The sequence below is a fragment of the Felis catus genome, chromosome B3 (genome assembly GCF_018350175.1).
Source record: "Felis catus isolate Fca126 chromosome B3, F.catus_Fca126_mat1.0, whole genome shotgun sequence".
Lineage (NCBI taxonomy): Eukaryota > Metazoa > Chordata > Mammalia > Carnivora > Felidae > Felis > Felis catus.
In genome coordinates this window covers 29,353,271-29,367,774 of record NC_058373.1, presented here as the reverse complement: position 1 = coordinate 29,367,774, position 14,504 = coordinate 29,353,271, and the positions used below count along the sequence as shown (strand labels likewise).

The window sequence follows — 14,504 nt, the reverse complement described above, 5'->3', positions numbered from 1 at the left end:
GACTTTATTCAAAAATGTCTATGTCCCAAAGTTCCTGGGTGATAGATACCTAATTTTAGATTATTAGGATATTATCAGATAGACTAGTAAACACATTTCCATTATCTGCTATACAACTGAGAAATTAGTGAGAGTTAAGTATTAGATACTGACAAACACTAGGCTTTGGATAAATTATAAGCTTTTGTATCTAGCTGATGAGGCTTGTACCTGATATTTTGCTTTTTTTTTTTTCCCCGGGTGATTTCCATCCTGTGCCTGTTGCCTTTGTACGATTCATTTTATGTATTTTAAATTGTTTAGAGAAGAGCTGCTCAAGTTTTATAAATGGTGTTTCTCTCCTATTAGGTCTCTCTGCAATGCAATCAATGTTTACAACCTCACCTGCAGTGACTGCTCAGAAAATTGCACCGATGTTCTGTTTAGTAACAAGATTACCTTCTTAATGGACCTCCTGATACACCAGTTGACGGTATGTAATATTAGCGTTCTGAGTTAGAAGCAGGTAAGGTTTGGGAAATAGTCCCTGTGGAGAAAATGAAAAGAATTCAGCTTATTTACCCTCCAGATGAAAAAGTAAAGATGACGGAGAGAGTAAACTGGAGACTAGCAAAGAAACCTCTTAATTTGAAATCTCATATTGGATTCTCCTCTAAGTTCCAATATTTAATGGATAATATACTTATAACACTTGCCAACTTCACAAATTTACATGGTTAAACTGAGGCTTTAGAATCAGTTGGACTCAAAGCCAAACCTCTGAGCCCACAGGAATGAGGGCTGTAGAAAGGAAGAAAGCTTGGGAAAGCCTTGAAACCTCTCTTGCCAACTCAGTTAAAAGGGTCAGTTTAAAAAGGACTTTTTGATGGCCCTTGATATATACTTTTTGAATCAAGAAACTCCTCTGTCAAAAAAGAGTAAACCTGTTACTCTTTTGACGTGAGAACAAACAGCCAATTGTTGTTCACAGATGTTGAAAGAGGTAGTAAGCTCAGTATAATATCCAAAGGTTTAGGTCTGTCAACTGCAGCCTCCAGAATACAGCCCTGGGGCCAGAAGTTTCCTGGTGAAGTTTCTGAGCCCCTGAGGTATTGGCACAAAATCTCTCTCAAGCTGCAAGTTTACAACACAGGAGATTTATTTTTTAGAACAGATTTGCTTTTACTCAGCACATAGTTCTAATTCTTCTTCCTAAACTACATGCCTTTTGCACTATCCCCTCCTCAGTCTGGTTAATTTCTGTACATTCTTCAGACCTTAACTGAAACATAATGGCACCTTCCTCATGAAATCTTCCCCAACCTGACTCTCCCCAAGTACAGGTTAGGAATTTTTTTTATGTGCTCCCAGGCAGTACATCTTTCATAGAACTGATCACATTGAATTGCAATTAACAATTTTTCCATTTCCCCATTAGCCATAGAACCAACAAGGATAGGAGGCAACTTATCACCCTCTCCAGGATCCTAACACAGTGCCTGACACTTAGTAGATTTAGTACATCATTGGTGAATATATGAGCGAACAAGTGAATCCCCACATCTCAAGCTAAGAATCAGAAAGGGAATGATGAGGTCCTTACAGGCAGGCATACTGACAATGAGAAGGGACAACAGTGAGAGAGAACAAAGGCACAGACCTAGAACTGTTTACACAGTACAGCAATGGCTATTTATAGTGATGACTAAGGGTCATCATCACTTGAAGGGTAAATTATATTTGGTATTATCTATAAAAGAAGGCATTAAAATATGGGTAAGACATTTTAGCCCAAAATCCTACTCAAAATAGGTGAAAGGCAGGGACAAGGAGAAAAGACAGAGTTTGTTATATGGCCTCATTCATATTGTAGACATTTTAATATATATCGCCACATTTAATTTATCTAAACTTAAAGTTAGTATTATTATCCCATTTTACCAGTATGGAAACTTGAGTCCCAGAGAGTTTGGCTTGCCCAAGACAGCATAGAAAGTCATGGAGCCAAGAGTCAAATGTAGGTCTCTCAAACCCAAATTGAGGGACATTCCACACAGTGACTAACTGCTACTTTTCAAAAGTGTCAATGTCATGAATGACAAGGGAAGAGAGGAGAACTATCACAGATTGGAGGAGGCTAAGAAGATCTGACAAGTAACTGAAATGTGTGATCCTAGACCAGAAAAAGGACATTAGTGGTAAAACTGGGAAATTCAAATAAAGTCTATAGAATGGTTAATTTTATTGACTCAATGTTAATTTCCTGCTTTCAATAATTATAGTATGATTTTGTAAGATGTTAGCAATAGGGGATACAGGGTGAAGAGAACTCACTATTTTTGAAATATATCTGTTAGTTTAAAATTAATTTAAAATAAATTTAAAAAAATTTATAAAAGGGGGCTCAGTCAGTTGAATATCTGACTTGATCTCAGCTCGGGTCTTGATCTCAGGGTCATGAGTTTGGGCCTCTCATTGGGGTCCACGCTGGGTGTGGAGCCTACTTAAAACAAAACAAAATAAAACAAAAAAACATGCTTCCCCGCTGTTCCATGTTGTATCATCTGGAAGAATGTATTCTGTGGAACTTTTTCTATGTTGGTAATGGAAGAAAAGACATTAATATGTACTTTGACCAGAACAAATAACAACAGAGATGGCCTTTGAAATGTGAAGGGATGAATAAGATTTACAGACAGGATCTTCCATCTTAGCTCTTCAGTCCTTTCTGTTCAGTCCTTTCTATTCTTACTGAAAAATATATGCAGTAGTTTATTATTCTCACACTAAATAAAGTGCCTACTATTTCCATTTACAGAGAAGCACAGAATATAATCTGCACCATCCAGGAAATCCCAGTTTAGGAGTAGGAACAGATAGATAGATTGCATATAGTAAACAGTGTGATGGCAGCATATACAGACTACAGTGGAGCACAGGAAGGTGTTTTATAGCCTGGGACATCACAAAGCAGGGACATTTGAGCTAGACCTTAGCTCCTCATTTACTAAGTGCCTACCATGTGCCAGGAGCTTGTAAGTAGCTTGATCCTCTCCTTCTTCCTTGAATAATATACCCTTGCTTATGACTTCATGGTTTCTTGACACTCAGAAAAGCTTTTAATCTCCTGACCAGTGGATTTCACCACGTTCTGTGTTTAGTTTTCTCAGTTCAGGACTGTAGTCCTGGGACATTTATTTGCCAAATACATTTTATTCCTCCTTTCCTTATATGTGGCACTTCTTGGTTTTTACAGATCTTTTAGGCTGCTTTCAATTCTAATACAGCTATGACTGAGTTTGTGACAGTTGGCAGAGGAGATTGTGTTTCCTAATTTGGGGAGAAAAGGGATGGAGATGGTTAGGGATGGTGATTTTACATTTCTTGAAATCACTTGAATACGTTTCCATTTTTCTTGATAACTGGTTTTGATAACCATGTAACTGAAATATGGACCACTAACTTGCACTACCTATTAAGTAATGGAGAGAAAATAGTCATCAACACATTTTACAGAAGGATGAGAAAGAAGCTAATTAAGTGAAGTCTGGTGAGATATATAAGACACCTAATAATGAGGCACTTCAACCTTCTTGAGCAAACTGAGATGATTTAGAAGAAAAAAAATTTTTTTTGGTCTAGCTGCTTGAAATTTGTTTCAGCACTCTTATATTTTATTTGAACTATGTGCAAAGCACTGTACAGATGCCAGGGTTACAGAGAACATTGGACACAGTTCTTTCACTCCAGAAGCCTACAGTTAAGGAAGAACTTGCACACACAAATACTAAAGAAAAGCTGTGAGAAGTTTGTAATGTAATGAGAGCTACAGAGTATCCTAAGCAATCTAGAAGAGTACCTGACACATAAGTGGTGCTCCTCAAATATCTGATGAGTGAATGAGTGAATTCTAACTTGGAACACTAAAGAGGTTTAGGGAAGAAATTGGACTTCACTGTGCCTTGAGGAAGGGTGGAAATTCCTTTCTAGGTTAGGATTTTTACAGAAGATAAATTAGCACAAGTGGCACGGTAAAGTATACCTTGCAACAGAGATTCTAAGTAGGATTTTTGGGATAAGCTCTTCAGAAGTTTATTTGGAGCCCTGTGAAAACAATACATTTAGATAGACATGATTTAGGCTGAAAGCTAGGATAAATGTATTATATTCCAAGAAGCATGAAAGTTTTAAAATATGTTAAAGCAGATTACTGTCATTCCAGAAGCATGGTTCAACATCTCTGTGCCTAAATTTTCCCAGTCCACAGAACAGTGGGTCTCTAGCTTCAAAATGTCTCCTTGAAGAGACCAAATATGCACATTGGAAGGCAATGAAAAGACAAGTGAAAAGAGAAAGATGGCAGAACAGGAAGTCCTAGCCCTCCTTCCCCCACAGAGACACCAACATAATAGTATATGGACCAAAATACCATTTTGAGAATTCCAGAAGACAGTTAAGTTGTTGAAATACCCCCAGGCAGTCTCAAAGCCAAGAACAACCACATTGAAATGAATAACAAGAATGGTTTTACTTTACTTGTGTTTACCCCCTCCCTAAGCCAGCAAAGCTCAGCACTGGCAGACAATACCCCAGTTCATGAGTTCTCTTCTAGGAGGGAGAGGGGAGTAGAGTGTAAGTCTGGCATTTTGGCTTTTTGGAGAGCTTCCCAAGGGTTTTGAACCTGTTTCACCTGAGTCAGGGCACTGACAAGGAGCTGGCATATTTTGGATGCCTGGAAGCGCCTGAGAACATGAGAGAGCAGGGCAGCTTGCTGTTGTAGAACCAGAGAACTTAATGTTGCAGACAGACACCAGAGGGAGCAAGAGATTATGATGTCCTGAAAAGAAACCAGCAAAACTCTCTACTTGAGAAATTATATACGCAGACCCAGAGAAGTCACGTCACCCATCAAAAGGTTTCAGAAACCCCTAGATTCTCTAACCAAGGTGACTGGTGTCTTCCTCTCTACAAAGCCAAGATGTAAAGTCTAAAAGAGATGCCTTTTCTTTCCAAATGTACAGATTCCAACACAAAGGTATAAGATACACAAAGAAACAGTGAAATATGGCCTATACAAAAGAACAAGATAAATCTACAGAAACCAGTCTTAAAGAAACAGGTATATGAATTAACTGACAAAGAATTCAAAATAATTATCATAAAGATGTTCAATGAGCTCAAGAAAATGATGCATGAACAAAATGAAAATACCAAAGAGATAGAAAATATTTTTTTAAAAAGCAAGTTTTAGAGCTGAAGAAAACAATAATTGAACTGAAAAATCAGGTAGAGGAGTTCACAAACAGACTTGATGAAATAGAAGAAAGAATGAGTGAACTTAAAGACAAGTCATCTGAAATTATGCAGTCACAGGGATAAAAAGGAAAAATAATGAAAAATAGTGAAGAATGCCTAGGGGACATATGCAGTACCATCAGACAGACCAATATACACATTATGGTATTCCCAAAAGGAGGAGAGAGAATGGGGCAGAAAGCTGTTTTAAAGAATAATAGCTAAAAATTTCCCTGTCTGGGGAAGGAAATGGACATCCAGATTCAAGAAGTCCCACAGAATCCAACTATAATGAACCCAAAGAAATCCACACAGAGAAACATTATAATCAACTTGTCAAAAGTCAGAGACAAAGAGAATTTTGAAAGCAGTAAGAAGAAAGTGATTTGTCATGTAAAAGGGAAACTTTATAAAATCAGTGATTTCTCACCAGAAACCCTGTAGGCTAGAAGGGATGGAAGGATATATTCAAAATGCTAAAAGAAAAAACAATGCCAACCAAGAAAACTATACCCAAACTATCCTTAAGAAATGAAGAAATTAAAAACTTTCCCAGATAATCAAAACCTAAGAATTCATCACCACTAGCCCTGCCTTACAGAAATTAGAAAGTGAGGGGCACCAGTCTGGCTCAGTCAGTAGAGCATGTAACTCTTGATCTTGGGTTGTGAATTTGAGCCCCACGTTGGATGTAGAGGTTACTTAAAAATAAAATCTTTTAAAAAAATTTTAAAAAGAAATTGTAAGGTGAGTCCTTCAAGCAGGAGCAAAAAGATGTTAAATGGCAATACAAAAGCATATAAAAGTACAGTTGATCCTTGAACAACATGGGTTTGAACTGCATGGGTCCACTTACATGTGGGTATTTTAAATAAATAAATGTTAATAAATAAATAAATGTAGGTAGGTTAAACTCCCCAATAAAAATGCATACAGTGACTGAATGGATCAAAAAACAAGATCTAATTATATACTGTCTACTCAAATAGACTCAAGAGACTCACTTTAGAAGGACAGTTTTCAATTTTCTGGGAAGATACTGTAAATACATAGGCACCCATCAGGGCACCCAAATACAGGAAGCAAACTTTGAAAGAATTGAAGGGAGAAAAAGACAGCAACACAATAAAAGTAGGGGATTTCAATACCCCAATTTGAATAATGAATAAACATCTAGAAAGAAAACCAATTAGGGAACCAGATGGTTTAAACAATACTGCAGACCAAATGCACCTAACACACATATACCAAATACTCCACCCAACAGCAGCAAAATACACATTTTTCTCAAGCACACACGGGACATTCTCTAGTATAGATCACATATTAGTTCACAAACAAGTCAACAAATCTAAGATAAGATATGCCTCATCTTTATCCATTCTTTCATCTGTCAATGGATAGTTGGGACTGCTTCCATAATTTGGCTATTGCAAATAATGCTGTAATAAACATGGGGTACATCTATCTTTTTTTATTAGTGTTTTCATATTCTCTGGGTAAATACCCAGTAGTGGAATTACTGGATCATATAGTAGTTCTATTTTTAATTTTTTGATGAACCTCCATACTGTTTTCCATAGTGGCTGTACCAATTTGCATTCCCACCAGCAGTGTACTAAGGTTCCTTTTTCTCCACATCCTTGCTAACATAATGTTTCTTGTGTTTTTGATGTTAGGCATTCTGACAGGTATGAGGTGATATCTCATTGTGGTTTTTATTTTCATTTCCCAGACGTTTAAGGATTTGGAGCATCTTTTCATGTGTCTGTTGTCTATCTGTCTTCTTTAGGGAAATGTCTGTTCACGTTTTCTGCCCATTTTTTATTTTTTTTTATTTATTTATTTATTTTATATATGAAATTTATTGTCAAATTGGTTTCCATACAACACCCAGTGCTCATCCCAAAAGGTGCCCTCTTCAATACCCATCACCCACCCTCTCCTCCCTCCCACCCCCCATCAACCCTCAGTTTGTTCTCAGTTTTTAACAGTCTCTTATGCTTTGGCTCTCTCCCACTCTAACCTCTTTTTTTTTTTTCCTTCCCCTCCCCCATGGGTTCCTGTTAAGTTTCTCAGGATCCACATAAGAGTGAAACCATATGGTATCTGTCTTTCTCTGTATGGCTTATTTCACTTAGCATCACACTCTCCAGTTCCATCCACGTTGCTACAAAAGGCCGTATTTCATTTTTTCTCATTGCCACGTAGTACTCCATTGTGTATATAAACCACAATTTCTTTATCCATTCATCAGTTGATGGACATTTAGGCTCTTTCCATAATTTGGCTATTGTTGAGAGTGCTGCTATGAACATTGGGGTACAAGTGGCCCTATGCATCAGTACTCCTGTATCCCTTGGATAAATTCCTAGCAGTGCTATTGCTGGGTCATAGGGTAGGTCTATTTTTAATTTTCTGAGGAACCTTCACACTGCTTTCCAGAGCGGCTGCACCAATTTATATTCCCACCAACAGTGCAAGAGGGTTCCCGTTTCTCCACATCCTCTCCAGCATCTGTAGTCCCCTGATTTGTTCATTTTGGCCACTCTGACTGTCTGCCCATTTTTTACTTGGATTATTTGTTTTTTGAGTATTGAGTTGTTGTTTGAGTGTTGAGTTCTTTATATATTTTGGATACTAACCCTTTATCCAGATATGTCATTTGCAAATATCTTTTTCCATTCAGTAGGTTGTCTTATAGTTTGTTGATTGTTTCCCTTTCCATGCAGAAGCTTTTGAATTTGATTAGTCCCAATAGTTTATTTTTGCTTTTGCTTTCCTTGCCTCAAGAGACAAATCTAGAAAGATGTTGCTACAACTGATGTCAAAGAAATTACTGCCTGTTTTCTTTGAGGATTGTTATGGTTTTAGGTCTCACATTTAAGTCTTTAAGCCATTTTTAGTTTATTTTTGAGTATGGTGTAACAAAGTCGTCCAGTTTTATTCTTTTGCATGTGGCTGTCTAGTTTTCCTGGCACCATTTGTTGAAGAGACTCTCTTTTTCCCATTGCATATTCTTGCCTCCTTTGTCAAAGATTAATTGACCATATAGTTGTGGGTTTATTTCTGGGCTCTCTATTCTGTTCCATTGATCTATGTGTCTGTTTTTGTGCCAATTCCATAATGTTCTGATTACTATAGCTTGGTAGTATATCTGAAAATCTAGGATTGTGATACCTCCAGTTTTGTTCTCCTTTTTCAAGATTGCTTTAGCTATTTGGGGTTTTTTTTTTTGTGATTCCATACACATTTTAGGATTATTTGTCCTAGTTATGTGAAAAATGCTGTTGGTATTTTGATAGGGATTGCATTGAATCTGTAGATTGCTTTGGGCAGTAGGGACATTTTAACAATATTTGTTCTCTCAATCCATGAACATCTTTCCACTTGTTTTTGTCTTCAGTTTCTTTCATCATGTTTTATAGTTGTCAGAGTAAAGATCTTTCACCTCCTTGGTTAAGTTTTTTTGACAATTTCTTAAAATAAAACAACATACAGTGAAATTTGCTGCATTGAATGACTCTTCCTTTCATGAATGATTTTTCTTTTACATGTGATGCAGTTCAGTAGCATTTTACTCGCAGTACTACTCCTGTCAAAAATGGAGTCAGTCCTCTCAAATTTCACCATTGCTTTCTCAACTAACCTTATGTAATATTCTTAATCTTTTTTTGTCATTTCGACAGTCTTTATAGTCCATCTCAAAAACCTTTCTTTGCTCATCCTTAAGAAGCAACACCTCATCAAGTAAAGTTTTGTCACAAGATTGCAGAGTTCAGTCCCATCTTTAGGCTCTACTTCTAGTTTAGTTCTCTTGCTACTTCCACCACATCTGCAGTTACTTCCTCCACTGAAGTCTGAAACCTCTCAAACTCCTCCATGAGAGAACCACCTTCTTCCAAACTCCTGTTAATGTTGATATTTTGACCTCTTCCCATGAATCACAAATGTTCTTAATGGCATCAAGAATGGTTAATCTTTGGGGTGCCTGGGTGGCTCAGTCAATTAAGTGTCTGACTTCAGCTCGGATCATGATCTCACACTTCGTGAGTTGAGTCCCGTGTCAGGCTCTGTGCTGACAGCATGGAACCTCAAGCCCGCTTTGGATTCTGTGTCTCCCTCTCTCTCTCTGTCCCTCCCCCGAACCTCACACTTTGTCTCTCTCTCTCTCTCTCTCTCTCTCTCTCTCTCTCTCTCTCAAAAAATAAATAAACATAAAAAAAATAAAAAGAATGGTGAATCTTTTCCGGGAGGTTTTCAATTTACTTTGTCAAGATCCATTTGTGGCAGCTACAGCCTTACACGTGTATTTCTTAAGTAAGAAGACTTGAAATTGATAATGACTCCTTAATCAATGGACTATAGAATGGATGTTTGTTAGCAGGCATGAAAACAAACATTCATCTCATTGTACAGCATCATCAGAACTCTTGGGTGACCAGGACTTTGTTAATAAGCAGTAATATTTGGAAAGAAATATTTTTCTAAGTGGTAGAGGTTTACAGTAGACTTAAAATATTCAGTAAACCAGGTCATAAACAGATGTGCTGTCATCTAGGCTTTGTTTATAGAGCAGATGCACAGTAGATTTCGCATAATTCTTAAGGGCCCTAGGATTTTCAAAATGGTAAATACACATTGGCTTCAACATAAAGTTACCAGCTGCATTAGCCCCTAACAAGAGAGTCAGCCTGCACTTTGAAGCTTTGAAGCCAGGCATGGACTACTCTCTAGTTATGAATGTATAAGATGGCATCTTCTTCTAATATAAGGCAGCTTTATTTACACTGAGAAAATCTGCTGTTTAGCATCTCCACCTTCATTAATTATTCTAGCTAGATTTTCTGGGTAACTTACTGCAGCTTCTGTATCAACACCTGCTCTTCATCTTGCCCTTTGATATTATGGAGAAGGTCTCTTTCCTTAAACCTCATGAACCAATCTCTGCTAGATTCAAAGTTTTCTTCTAAACTTTCCTCCCCTCTTGATCTTCATATAGAATTGAAAGGAGTTATGGCCTTGCTCTGGATTAGGTTTTAGCTCAAGGGGATATTGTGGCTAGTTTGATCTTCTATCCAAACAACTAAAACTTTCTCTATATCTGCAGTAAGGCTTATTCACTGGAGTAGCACTTTAATTTCCATCAAGAAAAAAAAATTCCTTCAAGTACTTTTCCTTTGCATTCACATCTTGGCTAACTGGTGCAAGAGGCTTAGCTTTTGGTGTATCTTGGCTTTCGACATGCGTTCCTCACTGAGTTTAATCTTTTGTAGCTTTTGATTTAAAGTGGGAGACATGCCACTATTCTTGTCACTTGAACACTTAGAGGCCATTGCATTAACTGGCCTAATTTCAATATTGTGTATCAAGAATAGGGAGGCCCAAGGAAAGGGAGAGAGTTGGGGGAACAGCTGATAGATGGGGCAATCAGAACACACACAGCATTTATCAAGTTCATCATCTCTGCATGAGTGCAATTCATGGTGTCCCCAAACAATTACAATGGGGGTAACATCAAAGATCACTGGTCACAGATCACCATAACAAATACAATAATGAAAAAGTTTGAAGTATTTCAAGAACTTCCAAACGTGACACAGAAACATGAAGTAAGCAAATGCTGTTGGAAAAATGGTGCTGATAGACTTGCTCAATGCAGTGTTGCCACAAACCTTCAATTTGTAAAACAATGCACTATCTGTGAAGCACAATTAAATGAGGTATGCCTGCATTTGCACTCTCATGTTTAGTGTAGCATTATTCATAATAGCCAAGAGGTGGAAATAAATATCCATTGACAGATGAATGGATAAAGAAAATATGTATGTATGTGTATATGTGTGTATATATATATATAATATATATAATATATGTATGTATAATATATGTATATATATATTACATATATAATATATGTATATATATTACATATATAATATATGTATATATATTACATATGTATATATAATATATTACATAATATATAATATATATTATATATTACATAATATATAATATATATTATATAATATATATATTGTATATATATTATTGTATATATGTATATATATATATTATATATTATATAATATATATATTGTATATATATTATTGTATATATGTATATATATTACATATGTATATATAATATATTACATAATATATAATATATATTATATATTACATAATATATAATATATATTATATAATATATATATTACATATATGTAATATATGTAATATATATGTACATATATGTAATACATATATGTATATATATTATATATGTAATATATGTATATATATTATATATGTAATATATATACACACATATATATATTCATCCATATAATACTATTCATCCATAAAAAAGAAGATGGTCCTGTCTTATGCTACAACATGAGTGAACCTGAAGGCAGTATGCTAAGCAAAATAAGCCAGTCACAAGGAACAAATACTGCATGATTTCACTTATTTGAGATATCTGAAGTAGTCAAACTTGTAAAACAGAGAGTAGAATTGTGGTTGCCAGGAGCTGAGGTGAAGGGAAATGGGAAGTTGATGTTTAATGAGTATTGAGTTTCAGTCATGAGAGATGAAAAAGTTCTGGAGATCTGTTTTACAGCAAATTGTAAGTTTGTGCATATAGTTAATTAGATTGTAATGTATACTTTAAAATTGTTAGAAGGTAAATTTATGTTACATGTTTTTTATCATCAGGAAAGACCAGTGAAAATATTACTGAGTGCTGGGAAAATAGATTAACAGACATTACTTTTGGAAATTGTAAATAGTCTGTATTACAGATGAGCAAATTGAAATGTGGCAAAGAGATCACACAGCTATTCAGTGATAGAACATGACTTGGATCCTAGTCTCTTGAGCCCCTGTCCAGGGTTTCCCTTCCTATAACCTGAATTGATGTGTACTCACTTTATTGAATTGACAAATGAGACAAAACAACATTTTTGTGACTTTAATTTTATACATGTTTAATATTGGCACCTGGGTAGGATACACTGAAAAAGCATTTAATTAAAAGACTTTTATAATTTCTTGATGTTTCATTGCATTGTAAAAAGCATTAAATATTTTATTAGCATCTTTATTTTTAATTCATAGTGACCTGTTCTTTATTGAATATTTAAAGAATATGCTTATAAATTGTGTGTATATATTTTCTGGAGCCAAGGAGATTATTAATTAAAAAGTGATGTACAAACCTTAAATAATTGATATGATATAGTTGGATCAAATAGGCTGTTGGTGAGTACTTCAGAAGGTGACAGGAAAGTTCTGTATATAAACAAAATATAAATGCAACCCTACAACAAGGGGATTGTATTTTACTGAGTCATGTGCAAAGCCATGCTGGTGCCTGTTTGATTTTCATTATAGCAGCAAAGGCCTGGAACTAGCATTAACCACATAGTTTTCTTTGTACTAAGGAGCCAGAACATGGACTCCATAGTTAATTATATGGGATTAGAAATCCTTCAACCCTCCACAGGTAATAGTACTCTTCCTGATGCCAATTGCAACCTGTTAACCTCCTTTCACTATGTGGCACTTACTCAAGCTGTCAAGGACAACCTGCCCTTTTCTTCATCAGTAATGTGAAGTCTGTTTGTGTCTTATAGGACACGTATTGATACAGAGAATGTCATATTGACACAGAGAATATCAGAAGCAGAAAGGAGGCCTTCATAGTATCTGGTGTAGTTCAGTCCTTTTGTTTTATAAACAACGGCAGTGGAACTCAGAAGAGGAAAGGGGAGGAAGGTGTGTGGAGTGGAGTACTTGCCAGAAGTTTCACTGCCTGTTACCAGTAGGACTATGATTAAAATTCAGGTCTCCTAAATCCCAACCTAGATTCTTTCCACTCTGTTACTTGACATGCTGCTAATTTAAGTTTGGCAAGAACAGTTAAGTGATGTTATGACTGTTGTAGAAACTTTACCCTCAAAGCTGCATTCAGAATTGATCTAGTGAATTAAAAATAATGGGCCAGATTATAACTTTAATTGCCCTTCCACTGCATTCGTATGAAGTTCTATCATCACCATCATTATTACTATAACCTAAAATCACTAACTGACTGCTTGAGGGAAAAATTGAAACATCCAGCATTATAGCAGAGATTTCATCACACCGTTTTCAAATGGCAGGTAAAGCAAACAATTATTAAATGTGTAAAAAGTTTGAATGAAACAATTAACAAACTTGCTTTAACACACATGGAACCTTATGTGCAGTATTGGAAATATACATTCTTTATAAGAACACATGGAAAATTTACAAGAAATGACTGTGCAGTAGGCCATAGAGCAAGTCTTAACAAATGTGAAAGAATCAGTTATCACATGAATGATCCAGTTCTGCTTTAGGTTTGACTGAATAAGCTCTTATCAAACTGACCCTCCTGTAGATAGCAAGTATAAACTCTGGGTAAAGTATAAAAAAACAAATACCTAAAGATACTAGAGACCATTCAAAAGCTGACACATTCTGATTGGAGTAGACACTTGGAAGAAGAGAATGGCATGGTGTGTGTGTTCTGGTTTATGGCTTTTTAGTCTGAGGGCAGGGCATAGATGGTACCACAGGCAATGACTAGAATTACCATAGAAAATCCACAGTCTTTCTGGCCTGAAGAACTAGAGGACAGATTTCGGGGTAAAAACAACTGCTAGAATGTGAGGATGAGGTTCAGAAAGGAGAGAGCCAGAAAGTGGGGTCCCCTTTCAGACAATTAAATAATGTCTGAATGATCCTTGTACCATACATGTGTGGGATAGACTCAACTAAAGACAAAAGAACTAGAGTGAGGTTTTGGGTTCTCTCCACAAATAGAGTTTTACAGTTTGTGTCTAACAAAGTCAAATGCCTGCTTTAAAAAAAAAAAAAATCAAACTAGGGATGCTTGTGTAGCTCAGTTAAGTGTCCGACTTCAGCTCAGGTCATGATCTCATGGCTCATGAGTTTGAACCCAGCATCAGGCTCTGTGCTGACAGCTCAGAGCCTGGAGCCTGCTTCAGATTCTGTCTCCATCACTCTCTGCCCCTCCCCTGCTTGTGTGTGTTCTCTCTCTCAAATATAAATAAACATTAAAAAACTTTTTTTTCAAAATCAAACTAAAAAATACAATGACAGATTTTAAAAATTCACTGAATAATAAATAAGATGGAATGGTGATAAGTAGAAAAAAAGTCACCTTTATTTTTTAA

The 14,504-nt window shown here is 36.0% G+C and overlaps 1 protein-coding gene across 7 annotated transcripts in view; it reads left to right on the top strand.

Annotated features, from left to right (window-relative positions):
- Nucleotides 1-14,504, top strand: part of SCAPER (S-phase cyclin A associated protein in the ER) — a 521,436-nt gene that overhangs the window by 379,892 nt on the left and 127,040 nt on the right. For all 7 annotated transcript variants that reach the window (XM_045058993.1, XM_023255046.2, XM_023255044.2 and 4 more), the window contains one exon: nt 349-472. In XM_045058993.1, coding sequence (XP_044914928.1) covers nt 349-472 — 124 coding nt within the window. The remainder of the gene's footprint in view (nt 1-348; nt 473-14,504) is intronic.